General features: G+C 47.2%; 1 protein-coding gene across 4 annotated transcripts; it reads left to right on the top strand.

The window, feature by feature from the left end:
• On the top strand, nucleotides 1–25,392 carry LOC118371132 (SWI/SNF-related matrix-associated actin-dependent regulator of chromatin subfamily A containing DEAD/H box 1A-like). Of its 4 annotated transcripts, none has more exons than XM_052461116.1 (20): nucleotides 30–47; nucleotides 134–190; nucleotides 290–443; nucleotides 1,463–1,541; nucleotides 1,701–2,380; nucleotides 5,769–5,965; nucleotides 6,499–6,589; nucleotides 8,980–9,079; nucleotides 9,305–9,364; nucleotides 9,690–9,765; nucleotides 17,446–17,581; nucleotides 20,064–20,195; nucleotides 22,134–22,229; nucleotides 22,499–22,619; nucleotides 23,065–23,180; nucleotides 23,360–23,548; nucleotides 23,721–23,839; nucleotides 24,127–24,309; nucleotides 24,617–24,722; nucleotides 24,871–25,392. In XM_052461116.1, exons 3-20 carry the CDS (start codon nucleotides 375–377, stop codon nucleotides 24,979–24,981), a joined length of 2,661 nt encoding a protein of 886 aa, XP_052317076.1. In that variant the 5' UTR covers nucleotides 30–47; nucleotides 134–190; nucleotides 290–374; the 3' UTR covers nucleotides 24,982–25,392. The 4 variants fall into 4 exon arrangements, with proteins under 4 accessions (XP_052317077.1, XP_052317076.1, XP_052317075.1 ...); XM_052461115.1 differs by lacking the exon at nucleotides 20,064–20,195 and adding an exon at nucleotides 19,771–19,902; XM_052461118.1 differs by lacking the exon at nucleotides 20,064–20,195 and adding an exon at nucleotides 19,771–19,902 and having other exon boundaries at nucleotides 24,617–24,726.
• Nucleotides 25,393–25,437: the final 45 nt, after the last annotated feature.

The following is a 25,437-nucleotide window of genomic DNA, read 5'->3' as shown; positions in this document are numbered from 1 at the left end:
ATGCATTGTGCTGTTGCTGCTTCTCCTCAGCAGTACTAACCTTCACTGTGCGTGTGTTCACTATTATTATTATTTTGTGCAAAATGTTTTGCTACGGTGTACACTAATGAATACACGCTGTCTGATTCACCAGGCTGAAGACTCTGAAGAGGAGGGCGCAGAGCCCAGCTGGGAAAGACAGGAGACCATGGTTAGGAAACTGCAGAGGAAATTCCCTGACCAGGATAAGGAAGTGAGTGAGAGTGTCAGCCACAAAGAAATCCTACAAATCACTTTCTGTACGTATCAGTTCTAGATGTATCACAGGAGGCTGCTGTGGGGAGTACGGCTCATAATAATGGCCTGAACGGAGCGACTGGAGTGGCATCAAACGCATGGAAACCATGGGTGGTTCTCAAAATTCATACTACCGCACGGGAGGGTCGGCGCGAGTCCAAATCAAAGTATGCGAAATGGGGCACGGAGGGCACTACTCAATTGTGTACTCAGTTTGTACATATTTTGAAGCATGCGTCAATGCAAACTTCAATGGAAAGTAATTCCAAGAAATGACTCAAACATGTAACATAAAAAAATTAAAAATTCAATCTCAATGAATGGCAGCCATTGTTAGAGCTGAATCGAGAGAGAATTCACTCCGACTTCAGAATGAAATGTTGCCTCATGTTTCCTGACTACAATATTTTATCTTGATGTATTAATTAATACGTGCTATGTTAATTTTGGCATGGTTACCTGCCTACAAAGTAGGTAGCAAGCCCATAGTAAGTTAATAGATCTAACTGGCTAGCTAGTACTGTTAGCTAGTCATATAGCCACAAATAACTTATCTAGCTATCCATGAAGAATTGACATCTACGTTGGATAACATTGGTTTTAGATAATTTTTTGCCTGTTATCCTATCTGGTTAGGTACATTATTAAGATTCACATATAGCTAGCTGATAGTTATAAAGTAAAATGTTTTGCTTTGTGTGTATCTTGTTTGGACTTTATTGCCATTATCCTGGCAGGAAGAAGGGTCAGGGAATGGGGAGGTGCAGAGTGAGGTATTACAGTTGGGGGAGAGCCAGTGTCTCCACACTCGTCCTCACAAGAACGTACTCAATAGAACGTCCTCTGAGAGTGTACATGGAGCATGAGTGTTGATCACGGTAGTATTCATATTGAGAATCGCCCCAATGTGTCTGATGTATTTGATACCATTCCACTTATTCTGCTCCAGCCATTACAATTAGCTCGTCCTCTCCAATTAAGGTGCCACCAACCTCCTGTGATGTAATTCTATGGTCAGCCGTTGCCACGCATACCTCGCAGAGTTCGCAAATTATTATTTATTTATTTTTTGTAATATTTTATTTATTTTTTTGTAATATTTAAATATATATAAATATAAAGAGGTGAAAAGGTGACTGGAGTGTGACAATTAATCTCTTCGACCCCTGTCTGTCACATCCTACAGGAACTCAGGGCTGTGCTGCAGGAACATGAGTGGAACGTAGCAGACGCCTTGGAGGCGCTTCGCATGTTCTCTGACCCAGGTGATCATGACACTGTCCTCGTCCAGATGAAACATCACTGATAGTGTTGCTACAATCATGTGACTGTTTCACCTATTCTTACCATCTAGTGTGTTTATTACTACTGTACTCGTTATATTTATCAATGTGCCCTTTTTTTACTGATTTCTTCTCCTGAAGAGGAATACACCAGCTCTCCTGAAGTCAAGCAAAAGGAACCTAAAGCCAAGAGTGACGCCAAGCCAAGCAGAGAGTCCAAGGACGGCATGGAGGAAGCCAAGCCAAGCAAAGCTTCCCCTCGGAAATGGATGTTCAAGAAATTTGCCCCTGAATCCAAACCTACCTCCTCTTCAAATTTGCAGAGCCTGAAGATGTCCAACGGGACCAGCATGGCTAGAAAGGAGGGCGAGAGGGCCAGCAGCTCGGAGGGCGAGAGGACAAGCATGGCTAGAGAGGAGGGCGAGAGGACCAGCATGGCTAGAAAGGAGGGCGAGAGGACCAGCATGGCTAGAAAGGAGGGCGAGAGGGCCAGCAGCTCGGAGGGCGAGAGGACCAGCATGGCTAGAAAGGAGGGCGAGAGGGCCAGCAGCTCGGAGGGCGAGAGGACCAGCATGGCTAGAAAGGAGGGCGAGAGGGCCAGCAGCTCGGAGGGCGAGGAGGCGACCAGCAGCGAGTTTGAGGGCGAGGACGAGGAGCTGGACTCTGGGGCGGAAGACGAGGGCACATCCACGCTACAAGGCCAGATCCTGCTCTTCTTCCAGGAGGCCTCGCTGGACGAGCTGTCCCTCATCACTGGATGTTCGTTGAAGAAGGCCAAGAAGATCGTGGAGCTGCGCCCTTTTGCTTTTTGGCACAAGCTGGTAAGAGATTGCCCACCACCCCTCCTATCTGCATGCTCTTGTGTCACTGAGCCTCAATGCTCTCTCCAACTAAGGCCCTGCAGTTCTGTCCCATTATCTTCCATTTGCGTCTCTTGTTCTTTTTGCAATGTACACTGATTTTGGTTTTAGGTGAAGGTGTGTTCTACTCAGTCTACATCTCGTGGCCTGGCCTCCTTAGCCATGTTAGGTTTCTTCTCTCTCTCGCTCTCTTCCAATGGCCTACTATGACAAACCATGTGATTTCTCTTGTGGAATGATGGAAACCCCAGCTCATTGGTTGCTGCAAATGTCACTCATGTTGGCAGCAGAGAAATATAAGCTAGCAGTGTTTTCCACTAGCATCCGCTATACAGCCGGTTACACACACTTTCAGCAGGGTACTTTTTCCACTTAAATTAAAAAGGCTACTTTTTTACAATTTGCTAGTCAGAAAAACAGTCACCCGATTTCTCTCTCCCCTAGAATGAACAATATGCATCTTCTTGCGATTTATTCATAGGACAGGTGCCTGTTAGTCACAAAGTGAGCGACAACAGGGAAACACTGATGTAAACTAAAGATCTCCTTTTTATTTTCCATATGGGGGGTGTTCAGAAGCTCTATCCCGAAAAAAAAAAACTTTTTATGGGCCACTTCTGGCTTATTAGTCTCCTTCTGTGCTGTGGACCTTCCCTCTCGCACACGGAGCCCAAGCCCCTGCCTCTCTCGCACGGAGCCCAAGCCCCTGCTCTCTCGCACTCGGAGCCCAAGCCCCTGCCTCTCGCACACGGAGCCCAAGCCCCTGCTCTCTCGCACACTCTCTCCCAAGCCCCTGCCTCTCGCACACGGAGCCCAAGCCCCTGCCACTCTCACACGGAGCCTCAAGCCCCTGCCACTCGCACACGGAGCCCAAGCCCCTTTCCACTCTCGCACACGGAGCCCAAGCCCCTGCCACTCGCACACGGAGCCCAAGCCCCTGCCACTCGCACACGGAGCCCAAGCCCCTGCCACTCTCGCACACGGAGCCCAAGCCCCTGCCACTCGCACACGGAGCCCAAGCCCCTGCCACTCGCACACGGAGCCCGAGCCCAAGCCCCTGCCACTCGCACACGGAGCCCAAGCCCCTGCCACTCGCACACGGAGCCCAAGCCCCTGCCACTCGCACACGGAGCCCAAGCCCCTGCCACTCGCACACGGAGCCCAAGCCCCTGCCACTCGCACACGGAGCCCAAGCCCCTGCCACTCGCACACGGAGCCCAAGCCCCTGCCACTCTCTCACACGGAGCCCCTGCCACTCTCTCGCACACGGAGCCCTGCCACTTTCTCTCGCACACGGAGCTCTCGCTGCCACTCTCGCACACGGAGCCTCTGCCACTTTCTCTCGCACACGGAGCCCCTGCCACTCTCGCACACGGAGCCCCTGCCACTCTCGCACACGGAGCCCCTGCCACTCGCACACGGAGCCCAAGCCCCTGCCACCCGCACACGGAGCCCCTGCCACCCGCACACGGAGCCCCTGCCACCCGCACACGGAGCTCCCTGCCACCCGCACACGGAGCCCCTGCCACTCGCACACGGAGCCCCTGCCACTCGCACACGGAGCCCCTGCCACTTTTATGGGCACGGAGCCCCTGCCACTTCCCTCTCGCACACGGAGCCCAAGCCCCTGCCTCTCTCGCACGGAGCCCAAGCCCCAGCCACTCGCACGCGGAGCCCCAGCCACTCGCACGCGGAGCCCCAGCCACTCGCACGCGGAGCCCAAGCCACTCGCACGCGGAGCCCAAGCCACTCGCACGCGGAGCCCAAGCCACTCGCACGCGGAGCCCAAGCTGTTTTTGTTTTCAATGTGTGCATCAAATGCATTGAGTTTGTCTGGTAGAGAGGCATCGTTGGGCAGATCAAGGTTAGTTCTTCTGTTGTAATCTTTAATGGACTGTAGCCCCTACCACATGCCGTGGGCGTCAGACCCTGTGTAGTATGACTCCACCTTATTCCTATATTGTCCCTTTTCTCGTTTGATGACTGGAGGTCATAGTGGGACTTCTTGTACTTGTTCCTGTCCTCAGCCATAGCCTCAGGGTTGTCTGTGGTAGCCCTGTGTGTGGTAGCCCTGTGTGTGGTAGCCCTGTGTGTGGTAGCCCTGTTCTTTAGTTTAGCGCCAACCTCTGTGTTAATCCAAGGCTTTTGATTGGGGAAGATTCGAACCCTCGCCATGGGCACAACGCCGCTGATGTATTTTCTAATGAAGCCAGTGGTGGTTTGCTCATCGACATCATCATCATCATCAGGGTTGTCACTCCCACACAGCTCTAAGCAGGACCATTGGATATGCAGGTGTGAATTGAAGAGCCACAAGGCACTTTAAACCTGGCTGCCTCACCACCATGAACCACCAGCTGAAAGATGTTGTGTGAATGTGGTGTGAATTCAGCTGGCCCACTGTATGGTAGTCCTCAACGACCATGACATAGATTCAGCTGGCCCACTGTATGGTAGTCCTCAACGACCATGACATAGATTCAGCTGGCCCACTGTATGGTAGTCCTCAACGACCATGACATAGATTCAGCTGGCCCACTGTATGGTAGTCCTCAACGACCATGACATAGATTCAGCTGGCCCACTGTATGGTAGTCCTCAACGACCATGACATAGATTCAGCTGGCCCACTGTATGGTAGTCCTCAACGACCATGACATAGATTCAGCTGGCCCACTGTATGGTAGTCCTCAACGACCATGACATAGATTCAGCTGGCCCACTGTATGGTAGTCCTCAACGAACATGACATAGATTCAGCTGGCCCACTGTATGGTAGTCCTCAACGACCATGACATAGATTCAGCTGGCCCACTGTATGGTAGTCCTCAACGACCATGACATAGATTCAGCTGGCCCACTGTATGGTAGTCCTCAACGACCATGACATAGATTCAGCTGGCCCACTGTATGGTAGTCCTCAACGACCATGACATGGATTCAGCTGGCCCACTGTATGGTAGTCCTCAACGAACATGACAGATTCAGCTGGCCCACTGTATGGTAGTCCTCAACGACCATGACATGGATTCAGCTGGCCCACTGTATGGTAGTCCTCAACGACCATGACATAGATTCAGCTGGCCCACTGTATGGTAGTCCTCAACGACCATGACATAGATTCAGCTGGCCCACTGTATGGTAGTCCTCAACGACCATGACATAGATTCAGCTGGCCCACTGTATGGTAGTCCTCAACGACCATGACATGGCCTCCTCTTTAAATCACGTCTTGGGCTTCGTTGTGCAACCGTACAATTGCATAACTGATATCATGTCAGATGAAAAAGATGAGGCATTATGACTGGTTGGTGACACACTTTTTTTAATGTGTGTGTCCGTTTCTCAGAAGGAGCAGTTCTGCAAGGAGAGCGGCCTGTCTGTGGAGCTGCTGCTGGGCTGCAGGGTGGTGCTGAGGGAGAGAGCCGTGCTCCGGGGTCTCATGTCCAAGTGCCAGAACATCTCGGGCAGGATGGTGAAGGGAGTCATCCAGGTCATCGACAACGGCATGGGCTCCATGACCCAGCCCTCCATCCTCAACAGAAAGTAAGTGATATGTCCAGAGACTCCATTCGTTTTGGAACCGTTCACATAGAAATATGTTGTGTAGAACAAATATGCGTCTCTGACAAGGAGTAATGGCATTTCTATCTTAAACGTTCAACGTTTGCCTGCTGAACATAGATTACATCTAATCTGCTGTAGTCATTTTATATTCCAGCAGGGGAATTAAAAGGTATTGGAAGGACCGACCAATAGACCCTTTATTAAGAGTACAAATCCTCACTGGTAACAAAAATAAAAATCCCAAATGCTAAGTGAATGCCATGGTAATTCATTCATCCATTTACCATGGCATAATGGATGTATTCTGAAAACGGTTGTCCCCACATCGGCTATGACTTATTGTCTGGAAATAATAAATGGATAAACCTTTTTGACCCCATTAAACAAATATGTATCGCATCATAAATGTTGTGCTACATGTCTGTCAGATACTGGAATGTCTTATTTTTTGCATCTAAATATATTGTATTGTGATTGGTTTGTGTCTTACATCATGATTGGTTGCCATGCAGGTTAAAATTGAAACCCTACCAGTTGATTGGGCTGAAGTGGCTTCTCCTGCTGCACCAACACAAGCTGAGTGGAATCCTGGCTGATGAGATGGTGAGCTGACTACACAATACAATACATGCTCTACCAACTGTGGCTCAGTTGGTAGAGCATGGCGCTTGTAACGCCAGGGTAGTGGGTTCGATTCCCGGGACCACCCATACGTAGAATGTATGCACACATGACTGTAAGTCGCTTTGGATAAAAGCGTCAGCTAAATGGCATATATTATTATTATTATTACATTCTGTTTCCCAAATGCCACCCTATTATCTCTAGTGTACTATTGGCCAGGGCTCATAGGGAATAGGGTGCCATTTGGGACCTTACCACATACTATGGTGTTCCTTAATTATGTGGATTACCCCTCCCTGTGTTGTAGAACTGTTACCAACCAAAAACAGATAATGGCAAGTATAAAATGCCCTGTAAAGGCCGTCCTCCTCCTGTCGACCCAACTTTCACTCGCAGTCCCTTCAGTTTGGCTGCTCAGCCTACCTTCGTTATCCCTCTCTCATCATAGCACTTTCATTCCTAACCAATCGGAGCACTTGAAAATGCGCATCTGTACACTGCACCCGCTCAGCTCCGGTCAGAGCGTTATGATCATCTGACGGGAGAAGACGCATGTTTTTACTGTCAACATTAACAGGAATGTCAGAATGGAAGTTGGAAGAGGGGTTTTATCTGGGTTTTCACATGCTGGGTAATAATAGATAATTACTTCATGTTACGTTGCTACGTTTCAGCCATATGTGTTCTACTGTATGGCTGTTACTATTCTTTAATGTTAGAGTTGCCAATACTACTTGACGGATTGTTTTTCCTATGTAGTATTATTGCGTACTGCCGGAAGTGTCTTTGCATTGGTTGTACTTGTGCAGAAGTGGTTTAATTGTCGTATTGATAAACATAGTGTTATGTCTACACACGCTTCCACATCGTTTTCCAAAGTTTTATTACGGGGTTTTATTGTGCTGCCATGAGCGAGCTTCTAGCGTCATCCCAGACAGTTCTTGGAGATTGCTCATGCCGAGTCATTTACGACTCTGTGGCACCAGGACACATCTGATCTCAAGGCTGGAGCGAGATGGGGCCGTAAATCTTGACCCCTTTTTCAATCCAAGTAATTTGTTTCTCTCTTTCTCTCCAAGAGGTGAATGTTTATGTCTATATTGATGCCATTTATGCCCTTAATGTACATATATTGCATAGTTACAACCCTTAACCAGTACTGTTTACATGTGTTCGTATCCTTGTCTTCTACAACCACAACGATAACATTCCAAGTAATTTGAATTACCAGAACCATATAAACATCCTCAAATGGAAACGTGTGTGTGTGTGTGTGTGTGTGTGTGTAATGGTGACTGCCAAGAGTACAGTGATGTAGAGGGCAGTACAAGAGACAGTACTATAGAGGGCAGAACCAAACCAATAAGTTAGAAGTATACGACGGGTGAGGGCATTCACAGCCGACCGCTCAGACGGGTGAGGGCATTCACAGCCGACCGCTCAGACGGGTGAGGGCATTCACAGCCGACCGCTCAGACGGGTGAGGGCATTCACAGCCGACCGCTCAGACGGGTGAGGGCATTCACAGCCGACCGCTCAGACGGGTGAGGGCACTCACAGCCGACCGCTCAGACGGGTGAGGGCTCTCACAGCCGACCGCTCAGACGGGTGAGGGCTCTCACAGCCGACCGCTCAGACGGGTGAGGGCTCTCACAGCCGACCGCTCAGACGGGTGAGGGCTCTCACAGCCGACCGCTCAGACGGGTGAGGGCTCTCACAGCCGACCGCTCAGACGGGTGAGGGCTCTCACAGCCGACCGCTCAGACGGGTGAGGGCACTCACAGCCGACCGCTCAGACGGGTGAGGGCACTCACAGCCGACCGCTCAGACGGGTGAGGGCACTCACAGCCGACCGCTCAGACGGGTGAGGGCACTCACAGCCGACCGCTCAGACGGGTGAGGGCACTCACAGCCGACCGCTCAGACGGGTGAGGGCACTCACAGCCGACCGCTCAGACGGGTGAGGGCACTCACAGCCGACCGCTCAGACGGGTGAGGGCACTCACAGCCAATCGTTTTTACGTGGCCCTTCTCGATGGATTTAGCTACCAACAGTTTTTACAAAGGCTCTAGATAAGTGAGTGTTTGACTAATGGTGTGGGTGGAGCAACGGCAGGTGACAACACAGAGAGAACTAAAGGAATGTGGGACAGATCAGAATGTTAAAAATAACAGAAGGAAAGGCTGTCTTGTTTGGTTGAAATACTGTTACGTTTCCAGGAGGTGATTCAAGTCCTGACAAGAGACCTGGGACTCGGTGATGCTGTTTTTAACTCATACTTGTTTTGAAGAGCAGATATTGATCTCTATTTTCTCTCTTTCTCACTCTCTCTCTCATCTCTCTTTTTACTTGGTCATCTACTCGACAGGGTTTGGGAAAGACCATCCAGACCATAGCCTTCCTGGCCAGGCTGTACCAGGATGGCATCAAAGGCCCCCACCTCATCACTGTGCCCACCTCCACCATGGGTAAGGGCTCTGCTCATGTCAATCCACTCACTTTATAACCAATTAAGTGTGTTTTATAACCACTTATAGAAAACATGACACAAACAAGGGAGTATTGTATGATCATTTTACTTAAAAATGACTGGCCTTTTAATAATATATGTGTAGCATAAATATCAGGTTTTGTCTGAGTCAATTGTACTAAAATGTATTAAAGTGGTCTGAAATGTGTTCCCTTGGCTCCAGATAACTGGGTTCGGGAGCTAAAGCTGTGGTGCCCCAGTCTCAAGGTGCTAGTCTATCACGGTGAGACATTTTGATTGGTTGATTTTAATTGTCAATTTAAAAATATATATTCTTTTTTTAACACGACTGGCACAATAACATCTCACTTATTTTGGTTGCGGTCCCATCTCTTCCTTAGCTTTTATCTCTTCAGGTCCAGGATAAAGTGATCGGCTGTTAGCTTTGATTCTTGTTAGCTTCGGTTGTTAGCATTGAGTGATCGGTTGTTAGCTTTGCGTTGTTAGCTTTGAGTCTATTACTAGAAAGGGCGTCCCCATTGTAATCAATGAGGCCATATTGGATGGTCATTATATTTCTATGGCATAAACCCCTGGTTTGTTTTCAGGCTGTGTGAAGGACCGTCAGTATCTGCGACATGACATTCTGAATAATCGGGTGGACTTCAACGTCATCGTGGCCACGTGAGTCGTTTAACACACATGCTTGTCAGATATCACTGCACTGTTGGAGCTAGAAACACAAGCATTTCGCTACACCCGCAATAACATCTGCTAAACACATGTGACATGTCAAATTTGATTTGTACATAGTTTTCACAATTCCTGACATTTAATCCTAGTACAAATTCCCTGTCTTATGGCAGTTAGGATCACCACTTTTATTTTAAGAATGTGAAATGTCAGAATAATAGCAGTGGTTTATTTCAGCTTTTTATTTCTTTCATCACATTCCCAGTGGGTCAGAAGTTTACATACACTCAATTTGTATTTGGTAGCATTGCCTTTAAATTGTTTAACTTGGGTCAATCGTTTCGGGTAGCCTTCCACAAGCTTCCCACAATAAGTTGGGTGAATTTTGGCCCATTCCTCCTGACAGAGGTGGTGTAACTGAGTCAGGTTTGTAGGCCTCCTTGCTCGCACACGCCTTTTCAGTTCTGCCCACAAATGTTCTATAGGATTGAGGTCAGGGCTTTGTGATGGCCACTCCAATACCTTAACTTTGTTGTCCTTAAGCTATTTTACACAACTTTGGAAGTATGCCTGGGGTCATTGTCCATTTGGAAGTATGCCTGGGGTCATTGTCCATTTGGAAGTATGCCTGGGGTCATTGTCCATTTGAAAGACCCATTTTTGACCAAGCTTTAACTTCCTGACTGATGTCTTGCGATATTGCTCCAATATATCCACGTAATTTACCTTCCTCTTGATGCCATCTATTTTGTGAAGTGCACCAGTCCCTTCTGCAGCAAAGCACCTCCACAACATGATGCTGCCACCCCCATGATTCATGGTTGGGATGATGTTCTTCGGCTTGCAAGTCTCCCCCTTTTTCCTCCAAACATAACGATGGTTATTTTATTATTATTATTATTATTATTATACCTTTATTTCAACAAGGAACACCGACTGAGACCACGGTCTCTTTTACAGCGGGGCCCTGCGTATACATGTTTACACATTATGGCCAAACAGTTCTATTTTTAGTGCCTCCCGGGTGGCGCAGTGGTCTAAGGCACTGCATCACAGTGATAGGTGTCACTACAGACCCTGGTTTGATTCCAGGCTGTATCACAGTGGTCTAAGGCACTGCATCACAGTGATAGGTGTCACTACAGACCCTGGTTTGATTCCAGGCTGTATCACAGTGGTCTAAGGCACTGCATCACAGTGATAGGTGTCACTACAGACCCTGGTTTGATTCCAGGCTGTATCACAGTGGTCTAAGGCACTGCATCACAGTGATAGGTGTCACTACAGACCCTGGTTTGATTCCAGGCTGTATCACAGTGGTCTAAGGCACTGCATCACAGTGATAGAGGTGTCACTACAGACCCTGGTTTGATTCCAGGCTGTATCACAGTGGTCTGCATCACAGTGATAGCACTACAGACCCTGGTTTGATTCCAGGCTCACAGTGGTCTAAGGCACTGCATCACAGTGATAGAGGTGTCACTACAGACCCTGGTTTGATTCCAGGCTGTATCACAGTGGTCTAAGGCACTGCATCACAGTGATAGAGTGTCACTACAGACCCTGGTTTGATTCCAGGCTGTATCACAGTGGTCTAAGGCACTGCATCACATAGAGGTGTCACTACAGACCCTGGTTTGATTCCAGGCTGTATCACAGTGGTCTAAGGCACTGCATCACAGTGATAGAGGTGTCACTACAGACCCTGGTTTGATTCCAGGCTGTATCACAGTGGTCTAAGGCACTGCATCACAGTGATAGGTGTCACTACAGACCCTGGTTTGATTCCAGGCTGTATCACAGTGGTCTAAGGCACTGCATCACAGTGATAGAGGTGTCACTACAGACCCTGGTTTGATTCCAGGCTGTATCACAGTGGTCTAAGGCACTGCATCACAGTGATAGAGGTGTCACTACAGACCCTGGTTTGATTCCAGGCTGTATCACAGTGGTCTAAGGCACTGCATCACAGTGATAGAGGTGTCACTACAGACCCTGGTTTGATTCCAGGCTGTATCACAGTGGTCTAAGGCACTGCATCACAGTGATAGAGGTGTCACTACAGACCCTGGTTTGATTCCAGGCTGTATCACAGTGGTCTAATGCACTGCATCACAGTGATAGAGGTGTCACTACAGACCCTGGTTTGATTCCAGGCTGTATCACAGTGGTCTAAGGCACTGCATCACCAGAGCTTCTGGGTTTGAGTGGCGCACAACAGTTCTTTTTTGTCTCATCAAACCAGAGGACATTTCTTCAAAAAGTAAAATATTTTTCCCCCATGTGCAGTTGCAATCCGTAGTCTGGCTTTTTTATGGCAGTTTTGGAGCAGTGGCTTCTTCCTTGCTGAGCGGCCTTTCAGGTTATGTCGATTTAGGACTCGTTTTACTGTGGATATAGATACTTTTGTACCGGTTTCCTCCAGCATCTTCAAGGTCCTTCGCTGTTGTTCTGGGATTTAGTTGCACTTTTCGCACCAAAGTACGTTCATCTCTAGGACACAGAATGCGTCTCCTTCCTGAGCGTAATGGCGGCTGAGTGGTCCCATGGTGTTTATACTTGCGTACTAATGTTTGTACAGATGAACATGGTACCTTCAGGCATTTGAAAATTGCTCCCAAGGATGAACCAGACTTGTAGAGGTCTACAATTACGTTTTGTTGGTTGATGTCTTCTGATTTTCCCATGATGTCAAGCAAAGAGGCAGTGAGGTTGAACGTAGGCCTTGAAATACATCCACAGGTACACCTCCAATTGACTCAAATGATGTCAATTAGCCTATCAGAAGCTTCTAAAGCCATGACATAATTTTCTGGAATTTTCCAAGCTGTTTAAAGGCACAGTCAACTTAGTGTATGTAAACTTCTGACCCACTGGAATTGTGATACAGTGAATTATAAGTGAAATCTGTCTGTAAACAATTGTTGGAAAAATTACTTGTCATGCACAAAGTAGATGTCCTAAGCGACTTGCCAAAACTAGAGTTTGTTAACAAGATTGTGGATTGGGGAGTGCTTGAATACAAGTTTTAATGACTCCAACCTAAGTGTATGTAAACTTCAGACTTCAAATGTACACACCATAGACTTAGACGACTCATCTTTGTCTGTCCGATTATGGCGTCTGTGAATGTTCGGATAGTGCCAATGAGGCCATCTCCATTTTGAAGTCGTCCACCTGGAGTGTGTTGTTTGAACAGGTATAAAGACGAGGTTGGCGATTTACTGCCACCTGCCGTTATGGAATGTTTGCGAACAAGTATAAATCATTGGCTGATCCCTCCTGAGGACCTGGATGGAGTCATGTGATCCTTCCTTAACCCATATGAAGTCCCACCCAGTTGACTACTTCAAAATGGTCAAAGTACTTAATGGCGCCGCCCATGCTTTCTTTAAATAACTTTTGGGAACTAGAGTTGTATATAACAGACACATGCACACCATGTTGTCAGATAGGTTTCAGTCTGTCTGTCAGTGGAACCACAATAACCCCTAGTGCAGGGTTCCCCATCTGGTGGACTGCAGGCAGAATTTTCCCTGCGGGTGGTTTTATTTGCCCCCATTTCTCTGAACAAAACCTTTTTAATGTGTGTTATTTATTTATTTTCAAAATGACCCAAGATCAGCATCTAGGGCCTACTTCACTCTACAGCTTGCAAGGGGTGTACTGACCCAAGATCAATGTCTAGGGCAGGGGTGGGCCAACTTTTTTTTGGCTCAAGGGGCCACATTCAGCTTTTGAAACAAAGTGAAGGGACACATACTATATGTGAGACAAAACATATGAAGCCTTTTGTTCACGTTGACACACAAGTAGTAGTGTACTATATATAGGTGTACGTATGCTGCTAAGATTGCAGAACAACTATTTCACTGTATTATCTCTACCCACAATCAGACTCATGTTTATGACTGGAAACAGCAAACATCTGATAAAGATCGTCTCTGATCCTGATGTACAATCTGAGTGCCGCAAATAAGAGCAAAAAATGTAAAGTATTTGAGTTCATATTGAATGGCCTGTTTATGACAGTATATTATGGAATTCCACCCTAAATAAAGAACATTGTAAATCACATACACAACATTTGGCTTCATGTTGATATGTAGATGGTCTATAACTCTTTATATGGTCACCATAGCTTCTCCCGCCTGTAGCACACGCTCCAGCAGGTATATCTCTCTAGTCACCCCCAAACCAATTCTTTCTTTGGCCGCCTCTCCTTCCAGTTCTCTGCTGCCAATGACTGGAACGAACTACAAAAATCTCTGAAACTGGAAACACTTATCTCCCTCACTAGCTTTAAGCACCAACTGTCAGAGCAGCTCACAGATTACTGCACCTGTACATAGCCCACCTATAATTTAGCCCTACTTTCCCTACTGTACTTTATTTTATTTATTTATTTATTTATTTAGCTCCTTTGCACCCCATTATTTTTATTTCTACTTTGCACATTCTTCCACTGCAAATCTACCATTCCAGTGTTTTACTTGCTATATTGTATTTACTTTGCCACCATGGCCTTTTTTTGCCTTTACCTCCCTTATCTCACCTCATTTGCTCACATCATTTATAGACTTGTTTCTACTGTATTATTGACTGTATGTTTGTTTTCTCCATGTGTAACTCTGTATTGTTGTTTGTGTCGAACTGCTTTGCTTTATCTTGGCCAGGTCGCAATTGTAAATGAGAACTTGTTCTCAACTTGCCTACCTGGTTAAATAAAAAATAAATCAATATTAAAGCAGATTACTGAACAGTTGTCAAATCTCAGCCCAAATAAAGTACAATCTGAACCGTTGTAATGTAAAATGAATGGGGACAAATCCAGTATCCGAGTGCATTGCTGGATAATTCTCACTGCAATAACCATCACATATTTTTTTAAAGACTGTTTTGGAAAGAATACCCTGGCCTGGCCTATCCCACTCTTGGTGATTTCAGTCTTAATGTGAGCAATGGGTCTGGTCAGCTCTCTTGGAAAGGGTGTTAAAGTCTGGTGTCATTTCTGAAATAGAGATCCTCAGAACAGCTGACAAGTGTTTTGTTAAATTTGTTGTAGTGGCCCTGCCCATGCTTTAAATGACTGAGAAAGTTTATTCACACACACGACCTGAATATAACCAGCATACTCCGAGCATGCTTTTTCATGTTTGGAAACTTTTTGTGGTTGTACTTCCCCTTCAAAGCACTGTCACACTGGATGTAGATAAGCTCCAGTTGTGTGTCTGGTGGAAAGTCTGCTGCCTCAGTTTGTATGAGATGGCAATTTGAATATACTCCAGAATGTTGTGAAGAATGATCAGATGAATTGCGATTTAATTGCAAAGTCCCTCTTTGCCATGCAAATGAACTGAATCACAAAAAAAAGCATTTCCACTGCATTTCAGCCCTGCCACAAAAGGACCAGCTGACATGTCAGTGATTCTCTCGTTAACACAGGTGTGAGTGTTGACGAGGACAAGGCTGGAGATCACTCTGTCATGCTGATTGAGTTTGAATAACAGACTGGAAGCTTCAAAAGTAGGGTGGTGCTTGGAATCATTGTTCTTCCTCTGTCAACCATGGTTACCTGCAAGGAAACACGTGCTGTCATCGTTGCTTTGCACAAAAAGGGCTACACAGATGTTGTTGCCAGTAAGATTGCACCTAAAATCAACCATTTATCGGATCATCAAGAACTTCAAGGAGAGCGGTTCAATTGTTGTGAAGAAGGCTTCAGGGTGCCCAAGAAAGTCGAGCAAGCGTCAGGACCGTGTCCTAAAGTTGATTCAGCTGCGCGATCGGGGCACCACCAGTACAGAACCGGATGATATTAAAGAGCTTTACATGCTGTGGCTGTCCCAAGTGGCATCCTCTTCCCTTTTATAGTGCACATATTTTGACCAGAGCCCTATGAGCTGTGGTGAAAAGTAGTGCACGATAAAGGGAAAAGGGTGCTATTTGGGATGGTTCCAGTGTACGAGGCGGCCATATGGGAAATGAAGGCACTGAGTACACCCTTGGTACGGTCTTCTCCAATCCTGTTAGCTGACATTAAGCCTCCACACATGATGAGTCAATTCGATAAGTACCAGGAATTCACTGGAACTTAAAGGCCCTGACATCTTGACTTTGCTTAGTGTGCGCGTGCTAGGGGCGTGAATGTTTAAACGTTAGGGACTTGGTTCCTGTGGCGGGATCAAATCAGCGGAAATTTTAGAGCGCCACCCATAGTTTTCGATAAAACTCAAACTTTCATTAAAACACACATGCAAGGTACTGAATTAAAGCTACACTCGTTGTGAATCTAGCCACCAAGTCAGATTTGTAAAATGCTTTTCGGCGAAAGCATGAAGCTATTATCTGATAGCATGCACCCCCCAAAACAACAGATTTTGCGGTAGCCGGCGCTACCCAAAACGCAGAAATAAAATATAAAACATTCATTACCTTTGACGAGCTTCTTTCTTGGCACTCCTATATATCCCTTAAACATCACAATTGGGTCTTTTTGCCGATTTAAATCCGTCATTGTATAGCCAAAATGTTGTTTTCCTTAGACCGGTCTGATCCAGGAATATTCCATTTTACAAGACGCAACATCACTTTTTAAAATTACAAACGTTGCCTATAAACTTTTACAAATCACTTCAAACTACTTTTCTAAACCAACTTTAGTTATTAATAAACGTTAATAATCTATCAAATTGATCACGGGGCGATCTGTATTCGATAGCAGCAAGTCTTGAAATCATCCTCCATTGTTTTCAATTTCACAACATCCTGTGGTGAGACTAAAACAGGAAAGGCCAAAACGTCATATAACCAAGGATTAAGTAGACTGGAAATGCCAGTACTGGCGACATCGTGTGGAAGCTGTAGGCGTTTACAGGGCATCCTCGTTTATTTTCTGTCGCCTTAAACAATACATTGACTGGCGGATTAATATATTTTTTGTGTTTTTGGTGAACAGTTTTTCGAGGGATTTTTACTCCTAAACACGTTATGTTATAGCCACAGACACGATTTAACCAGTTTTAGAGACTTCAGAGTGTTTTCTATACACACATACTTATCATTTGCATATACTATATTCCTGGCATGAGTAGCAGGACTTTGAAATGTTGCGCAATTTTTAACAAAAAGCTGCGAAAATTCGCATGATCCCTAACAGGAAAAATCGCAAACTGAAAGAATATTTTTTCTTCACCTAATATGTAAATTCTAAAATAACCGCTCCTGATCATCATCATCATCATCATCATCATCATCATGCTCACCATGCCATCGTTGTTAAGTTGGGAAAATGGCAGAGAATGGCAAGCAACAGCTGTGAAGTCCAATATGGCAGTACTTTGAGATGTTAAATGAGATGGTGGTGAAATGCTAACATTGCGAGGTGAGGTACAGTGATGATAGTACAGGTCCAATGCCTAGCCATGTGAAAGAAACCCACGGAGGCACAAACCGTTGCTGGCAGCAGCGCAGGCCCCCAACAACAGACATTAGACAGCTTCACACAAAAGCCGACAGTATCTGATTGTAAAATAGATAGAAATTCATTGTCCCCCCCTAGTGGTCATAGTGTGTGCTTGCATGCCTGAAGCCCTTCCACTTTGATGTAGGCCCGACGTGGGGAATGAACGTTCAACTATAGATGCTGATGTCTGTCATTCCTCTCTGCAGATACACCCTGGCCATCGGCAACTACAGCGACCGCAGTCTCTTCCGCAAGCTCAAACTGAAGTACGCCGTGTTTGACGAGGGCCACATGCTGAAGAACATGACGTCCCTCCGTTACCGCCACCTCGTGGCCATCAATGTTAGTGTACCCAACACTGCCTGGCTCTGTCTGACGCTCTCACTGACTGTCTCTGTGTACCCAGGCTGAGCACCGGTTGCTCCTAACTCTGTGTTCCTCTCCCTGCCTGTGTTCCTCTCCCTGCCTGTGTTCCTCTCTCTCCCTGCCTGTGTTCCTCTCTCTCCCTGCCTGTGTTCCTCTCTCTCCCTGCCTGTGTTCCTCTCCCTCCCTGCCTGTGTTCCTCTCTCTCCCTGCCTGTGTTCCTCTCTCTCCCTGCCTGTGTTCCTCTCTCTCCCTGCCTGTGTTCCTCTCTCTCCCTGCCTGTGTTCCTCTCTCTCCCTGCCTGTGTTCCTCTCTCTCCCTGCCTGTGTTCCTCTCTCTCCCTGCCTGTGTTCCTCTCTCTCCCTGCCTGTGTTCCTCTCTCTCCCTGCCTGTGTTCCTCTCTCTCCCTGCCTGTGTTCCTCTCTCTCCCTGCCTGTGTTCCTCTCTCTCCCTGCCTGTGTTCCTCTCTCTCCCTGCCTGTGTTCCTCTCTCTCCCTGCCTGTGTTCCTCTCTCTCCCTGCCTGTGTTCCTCTCCCTCCCTGCCTGTGTTCCTCTCCCTCCCTGCCTGTGTTCCTCTCCCTCCCTGCCTGTGTTCCTCTCCCTCCCTGCCTGTGTTCCTCTCCCTCCCTGCCTGTGTTCCTCTCCCTCCCTGCCTGTGTTCCTCTCCCTCCCTGCCTGTGTTCCTCTCCCTCCCTGCCTGTGTTCCTCTCTCTCCCTGCCTGTGTTCCTCTCTCTCCCTGCCTGTGTTCCTCTCTCTCCCTGCCTGTGTTCCTCTCTCTCCCTGCCTGTGTTCCTCTCCCTCCCTGCCTGTGTTCCTCTCCCTCCCTGCCTGTGTTCCTCTCTCTCCCTGCCTGTGTTCCTCTCTCTCCCTGCCTGTGTTCCTCTCTCTCCCTGCCTGTGTTCCTCTCTCTCCCTGCCTGTGTTCCTCTCTCTCCCTGCCTGTGTTCCTCTCTCTCCCTGCCTGTGTTCCTCAGCCTGTTTCCTCTCTCTCCCTGCCTGTGTTCCTCTCTCTCCCCTGCCTGTGTTCCTCTCTCTCCCTGCCTGTGTTCCTCTCTCCCCTGCCTGTGTGTTCCTCTCTCTCCCTGCCTGTGTTCCTCTCTCTCCCTGCCTGTGTTCCTCTCTCTCCCTGCCTGTGTTCCTCTCTCTCCCTGCCTGTGTTCCTCTCTCTCCCTGCCTGTGTTCCTCTCTCTCTCCCTGCCTGTGTTTCTCTCTCTCCCTGCCTGTGTTTCTCTCTCTCCCTGCCTGTGTTTCTCTCTCTCCCTGCCTGTGTTTCTCTCTCTCCCTGCCTGTGTTTCTCTCTCTCCCTGCCTGTGTTTCTCTCTCTCCCTGCCTGTGTGTTTCTCTCTCTCCCTGCCTGTGTGTTTCTCTCTCTCCCTGCCTGTGTGTTTCTCTCTCTCCCTGCCTGTGTGTTTCTCTCTCTCCCTGCCTGTGTGTTTCTGATCTCCCTGCCTGTGTGTTTCTCCTCTCCCCGCCTGTGTGTTTCTCTCTCCCTGCCTGTGTGTTTCTCTCTCTCCCTGCCTGTGTGTTTCTCTCTCTCCCTGCCTGTGTGTTTCTCTCTCTCCCTGCCTGTGTGTTTCTCTCTCTCCCTGCCTGTGTGTTTCTCTCTCTCCCTGCCTGTGTGTTTCTCTCTCTCCCTGCCTGTGTGTTTCTCTCTCTCCCAGCCTGTGTGTTTCTCTCTCTCCCTGCCTGTGTGTTTCTCTCTCTCCCTGCCTGTGTGTTTCTCTCTCTCCCTGCCTGTGTGTTTCTCTCTCTCCCTGCCTGTGTGTTTCTCTCTCTCCCTGCCTGTGTGTTTCTCTCTCTCCCTGCCTGTGTGTTTCTCTCTCTCCCTGCCTGTGTGTTTCTCTCTCTCCCTGCCTGTGTGTTTCTCTCTCTCCCTGCCTGTGTGTTTCTCTCTCTCCCTGCCTGTGTGTTTCTCTCTCTCCCTGCCTGTGTGTTTCTCTCTCTCCCTGCCTGTGTGTTTCTCTCTCTCCCTGCCTGTGTGTTTCTCTCTCTCCCTGCCTGTGTGTTTCTCTCTCTCCCTGCCTGTGTGTTTCTCTCTCTCCCTGCCTGTGTGTTTCTCTCTCTCCCTGCCTGTGTGTTTCTCTCTCTCCCTGCCTGTGTGTTTCTCTCTCTCCCTGCCTGTGTGTTTCTCTCTCACTGCCTGTGTGTTTCTCTCTCTGTGTCCTCAGGCTGAGCACCGGCTGCTCCTGACCGGCACCCCTGTGCAGAACAACCTGCTGCAGCTGATATCGCTGCTCAACTTCATCATGCCCTCCATGTTCTCCAGCAGCACCACGCAGATAGCCAAGATGTTCTCCATGGTAAGGTCAGGTTTAGGGTTGACATTTTTGGTCACTTTCCCCAAATTTCCAGGGTTGGAAGATTTGAAGACACAATATTCTCGTAATCTGGAGGGAATAAGCAGGAAATCTCTTCCAACCACGATTTCACTGCCTGTGTGTTTCTCTCTCTGTGTCCTCAGGCTGAGCACCGGCTGCTCCTGACCGGCACCCCTGTGCAGAACAACCTGCTGCAGCTGATATCGCTGCTCAACTTCATCATGCCCTCCATGTTCTCCAGCAGCACCACGCAGATAGCCAAGATGTTCTCCATGGTAAGGTCAGGTTTAGGGTTGACATTTTTGGTCACTTTCCCCAAATTTCCAGGGTTGGAAGATTTGAAGACACAATATTCTCGTAATCTGGAGGGAATAAGCAGGAAATCTCTTCCAACCACGATTTATAGACAAACTGGAATTTACTGGAATTTTACAACACTAGTCAGGCTGGCAGAAGCTTGGATCGAGCGGATGGGGATTGGAGATCAAAACTGGGTTTCAAACCAAGCTTGTACCAAACTCAGACCATGGCCTGTCTTCACAAAGCGTCTCAGAGTAGGAGTGCTGATCTAGGATCCGTTTTGCCCTTTTAAATCGTAACAACTAACTCTTGCTCAGTGCTCCTACTCTGAGACATTATCATGCCAAGACAAAAACCCGCCAACTTCAGCTTTTTACCACCTTATCTTTATCTGAAACGGTACTTTTTATTTCCTCCAACTGAGGTAATCATGATTGCGGTATTATGTTTAAAAGTCCCACCAACGCCTCAGTATAAAATGTCTCCTTTCATCTTACTGGCTTTGGCCCTCGTAAAATCATGAACATTCTTATCTGACATCAAAGTTCTCAGACACAATTCATTAGAATGCATTTACTCTCCATTAAAATGTAGGTATTTTGGTCTGTTCATGCTTGTCACAGTAATGCTTTGCCTTTTAACCATTTTTTAAATGTTTTCTCGACTTTGACAGATAAATATTTAAAGGCCCTTATAATTAGCTTTAAAATTCTGGGTAATGTGCATGCGATTTTGTAGTGTATCGGTCTTCGGCCAAAATAGCTGGTGGGGACTTTGAAAAGAGAGAGAGCGATGGTGTGATCACATTGGCTGGTGATGATACATTTACTTCAGTATTACAGCTAATATTTATCCAAGGAATAATGCGCAATTATGCAAGCTGCTGCACTAGTCCTCTCCTCCTGGAGCCAGAAGCTATAGGTTACAGTATCTCGGACACTGTATCTAACAAAGCAGTGTGATGGTAGGAAATAAAGATGCAAGCTGCTGCACTAGTCCTCTCCTCCTGGAGCCAGAAGCTATAGGTTACAGTATCTCGGACACTGTATCTAACAAAGCAGAGTGATGGTAGGAAACAAAGATGACACAACTTTTTCAAATGCTCCTACAGAGGTCATCCAGGTCAGATTGACATTTTTTACATGATTAGAAACCTGTTGTTTCCAACGCACATACAAACTCTCAGGAAGAGGGCATGCGCTCTGTTTCTAATTGGAGCGGCAGGTGGCCTAGTGGTTAGAGCGCTGAGCCAGTAACCGAAAGGTTGATAGATCGAGTCCCCGAGCTGACACGGTCAAACTCTGTCGTTCTGACCCTGAAAGAGGCAATTAACCCACTGTTCCCCGGTAGGCTGTCATTGTAAATAAGAATTTGTTCTTAACTGCTTAAAGTTTAAATATTTTTTTTTTGAATGCACTTTTTTTGTTTGACAGGTTCCCATGACACTCAAGTTGATGGGAAAAATATTAAATTCCATTCTTACTATAAAATGTGTGTTGACTGTGATCAGCAAGTGTGTCGTAAATTTTTGTTTGAACAAACGATTGAGTTAATTTGGTGCTGTCATGTTTCCTGTCGACCAGGGTGTTTCCTGTCGACCAGGGTGTTTCCTGTCGACCAGGGTGTTTCCTGTCGACCAGGGTGTTTCCTGTCGACCAGGGTGACTCGGTCCTGTTGTCTCATTGTTCTGAAGACCTGCTTAAACTAATTAATGCATACAGCATACGGGGAGATATAAAAGGCTTAGAATGTGTGTGTGGGGGGGGGTCATCCCCTTTCACAGGCCACATACCAACAATGCTGTCTAAATGAGGTATTTGTGAATACGGACCTTGGTCCCACTCCCCTCATGTTTAGTCAAACTCGTACTGTAGGATGTGTTTTGATGGTGTTTATATTTTGTTTTGTTGTAGAAATCCCATGAGGAGCAGAGTCGTTTCGAGAGGGGCCGCATCGCCCAGGCTAAACTCATCATGAAACCTTTCATGCTCAGACGAGTCAAGAGTGACGTAAGGACTCAGTGACTGGGGGAACTTAGAAATGTTGGATGGTTCACAATGTTACATTTTAAAGATATCTGTGTGGGGTGGCAGGTAGCCTAGTGGTTAGAGCGAAAGGTTGCTGGTTCGAATCCCCGAGCTGACAAGGTAAAAATGTGCTGTTCTGCCCCTGAACAAGGCAGTTAACCGGTAGGCCGTCATTGTAAATAATAATTTGTTCTTAACTGACTTGCTTAGTTAAATAAACGTTAAACTTTAAATGTGTCTGTGTGTCTCAGGTTCTTAAGCTGCTGCCAGCGAAGGAGGGGAAGTTGGTATTCTGCCCGATGAGTGAGAAGCAGCAGCAGCAGCTTTACCAGACCATGGTGGGCAAGTTCAAGAAGTCTGCCATCGGAGAGAGTACGTACTGAACTGTAGGGAACTCTGGGATGAACATTCTCCTAGGTACAGATCGGTTTCCCCTCCCTGTTCCGAACTCAAACCATTAGTGGGGAAAATGTCAAATAGACACAAAGTCAGGATCTAGTGGCAGTTTCACCCTACTGTGTGTTCCAGCAGTGTCGTGACACATTGGTGCCTCGTAACTAGCACAATGTGATGGCAGATGAGATATCAGGGATAACGCTTTGTGTGGTCGGTGTCTTACATCCTGTGTCCTCAATTTAACTCAACTGTTTCTCTCACTCACACACACCAATGGGTACTGTGTGTTGCCAAAGCAATGCAATTGTAGTACAGTAAAGCAATTGAATAGATCAGTTACATTAATTTATACATTTAATTCTGTTCAATTCAATCAAATCTTTCACCCACCCACTCGCTCTCATTCTTTTCACGTGTGTAGAGAGAGAGCTGTGCAACGTGATGATGCAGCTGAGGAAGATGGCCAACCACCCTCTGCTCCACCGGCAGTACTACACCACAGAGAGACTGGAGGCCATGAGTAGCCTCATGATCAAGGTTGTTGCTTCATTCATTTTGTGTTTGTTCTGGTTTATTCAGTAAATAAAAGAGATAAAAGTCCCTCTCCTACGTAACCCTGTTTACCACCCGTACCTGTTAAAGCTGCTCTCTCTGTTTATATTCATCTCCTGGCTCTTCTCTCTATAATTGTTCTTTATGCCCCACCCACCCCCTAGGAGCCGACCCATTTTGATGCAGACCCAGTGCTGATCCAAGAGGACATGGCTGTGATGTCTGACTTTGAGCTCCACAGGCTGTGCCAGCAGTACTCGTCCTTGGACAAATACCAGCTGGACAGAGACCTTGTACTGGACTCTGGGAAGTTTCACCTGCTCCAGACACTACTTGCCACGCTCAAGACCAAGGTAATGAGAGGAAGAGGGTGAGACGAGGAAGAGGGGCCATGCTTTAGCGCCGGGTTAAATGTCACGGTGTCTCCACATCACTGAATACAGTCCTGATCTGTGCTTTACTGTGCTCTAATAACAATAATACATGATAGCGCTTTTCAAAGACTTCAACGTGCTGTCTCTGCAGGGAGACCGAGTAGTGCTCTTCAGTCAGTTCACCATGATGCTGGACATCCTAGAGATTCTGCTCAAACACCTGGGCCACCGCTACATCAGACTGGACAGCTCCACGCCCATAGCAGACAGGTGGGTTCAACTCAATGGCTTCCGTCCAACATTGTAAGTCTTTTGGCAGAGTGCAACTGGAGCCAAGGTAATTCATCACAAAAAGCTCTTAACTGGCACTGGCCTATATTCAGAGACCGATGTTAGTGTATGTAGTGTTGTATGTAGTAGTAGTGTATGTTGTATGTAGTAGTAGTGTATGTTGTAGTAGTAGTAGTAGTAGTAGTAGTAGTGTATGTAGTTGTAGTGTCGGTACAGAAACAGCAGAAAGCCATTGTTTTCCCCGGACCCACCTGTGTTTGGTGCAGGATCGTGCTGATTGATGACTACAACACGGACCCGGAAATCTTTGTGTTCCTGCTGTCGACGCGGGCCGGAGGCCTGGGTATCAACCTGACCTCAGCCAACGTGGTCATCATGCATGACATCGACTACAACCCTTACAACGACAAACAGGCTGAGGACCGTTGCCACAGACTAGGGCAGACCAGGTGAGAGACACACACAGAAATGGGGGCAGACCAGGTGAGACACAGACAGGAAAGGGGGGGCCCAGGTGAGACGGGGCCCCCCCTACTGACCCAAACCACATAATGTGGACGGACGGAGAGGGCTGGGCTGCATTATGGGGTTAGGGTCACTTGTGAGAGATGGCTTGCTTAGAGACAAGTCTAGAAGTAGTGATGATAAGAGTTACCATGTGGTCACGCAAAAAAAACCTGGTAAGTTATGAGACAATACTACAATACTCTTGTGATGAATGACTGGTGGTCAGTGTCTGTCCATGTCCTCCTACAGGACAGTCCAGGTGATCAAGCTGATCCAGAAGGACACCATAGAGGGCTGCATGCTGCAGCTGGGTCAGAAGAAACTCAAACTGGAGCAGGACATGACTGCTGCCGAGGTGGGTAAGGACCTAGCACACATACAGACGCGCGCTTGACACACTCAACCCGGAAGTCCAGTGTCCATGGTCTCTTCTTTATGTAATAAATCAGTATCACATGTTGAGAAATGGAATCATCACTTAATCGTTTTGTGTTCGTACCCAGGTGACGAGGGCACCATACCCGAGGACATGGCCTCTCTGCTCAAAGCATCACTGGGCCTGTGAGGATCTGGGATCCAGCCTGGAGCGTCACCGCCCAGGCGCCACCGATTGACTGAAACTTGCCACGGATACTTGAATCCTCCTCCTGGAACTTTGTGGGTCTCCCTGCTCATACCCACCCATGAGACACAGCTGTCCACTTCCAACAGTCTGGAATAGAGATGATATGAATGGATTGTTTGCCCCTGTTGACAGTGTCGTTGAGGCCACTCTGCTCTGTGCAGAACTAGGGATGTATTCATTAGGAACGAAAGCAAAAGGGCCAAAACGGGGAAGGACTAACCTGAACTTGTCCATTTAAGAAATGCTCGTTTTTGTTGCGGTTGTACCGTAAAACCCATGCCGAAGCTGTTACTTGGCCGTTTGTATTTTTTTTTTTTTGTATGTCCTTGTTGCGACATCAACAGGGTTTGTCGAAACAGTAAATAAAGATTTTAATATTTAATGGTTTATTTTTAAAGTACATTTGCAATCTTCATTTTGTCATGTCTGGCTATACTGCTACAGT

This window comes from Oncorhynchus keta, chromosome 14 (assembly GCF_023373465.1).
Source record: "Oncorhynchus keta strain PuntledgeMale-10-30-2019 chromosome 14, Oket_V2, whole genome shotgun sequence".
Taxonomy (NCBI): domain Eukaryota; kingdom Metazoa; phylum Chordata; class Actinopteri; order Salmoniformes; family Salmonidae; genus Oncorhynchus; species Oncorhynchus keta.
The sequence above is the reverse complement of the archived record's forward strand: the minus strand, read 5'-3'. Positions and strand labels throughout refer to the sequence as shown.

Bases quoted from the DNA above. Each gene is read 5' to 3' on its own strand.
- LOC118371132 (XM_052461116.1), top strand. From the start codon at position 375: ATGGAAACCATGGGTGGTTCTCAAAATTCATACTACCGCACGGGAGGG. The intron at 9,080-9,304 runs GTAAGGGCTCTG...CCTTGGCTCCAG, and splicing joins TGTGCCCACCTCCACCATGG to ATAACTGGGTTCGGGAGCTA. The intron at 23,549-23,720 runs GTAATGAGAGGA...CTGTCTCTGCAG, and splicing joins TTGCCACGCTCAAGACCAAG to GGAGACCGAGTAGTGCTCTT.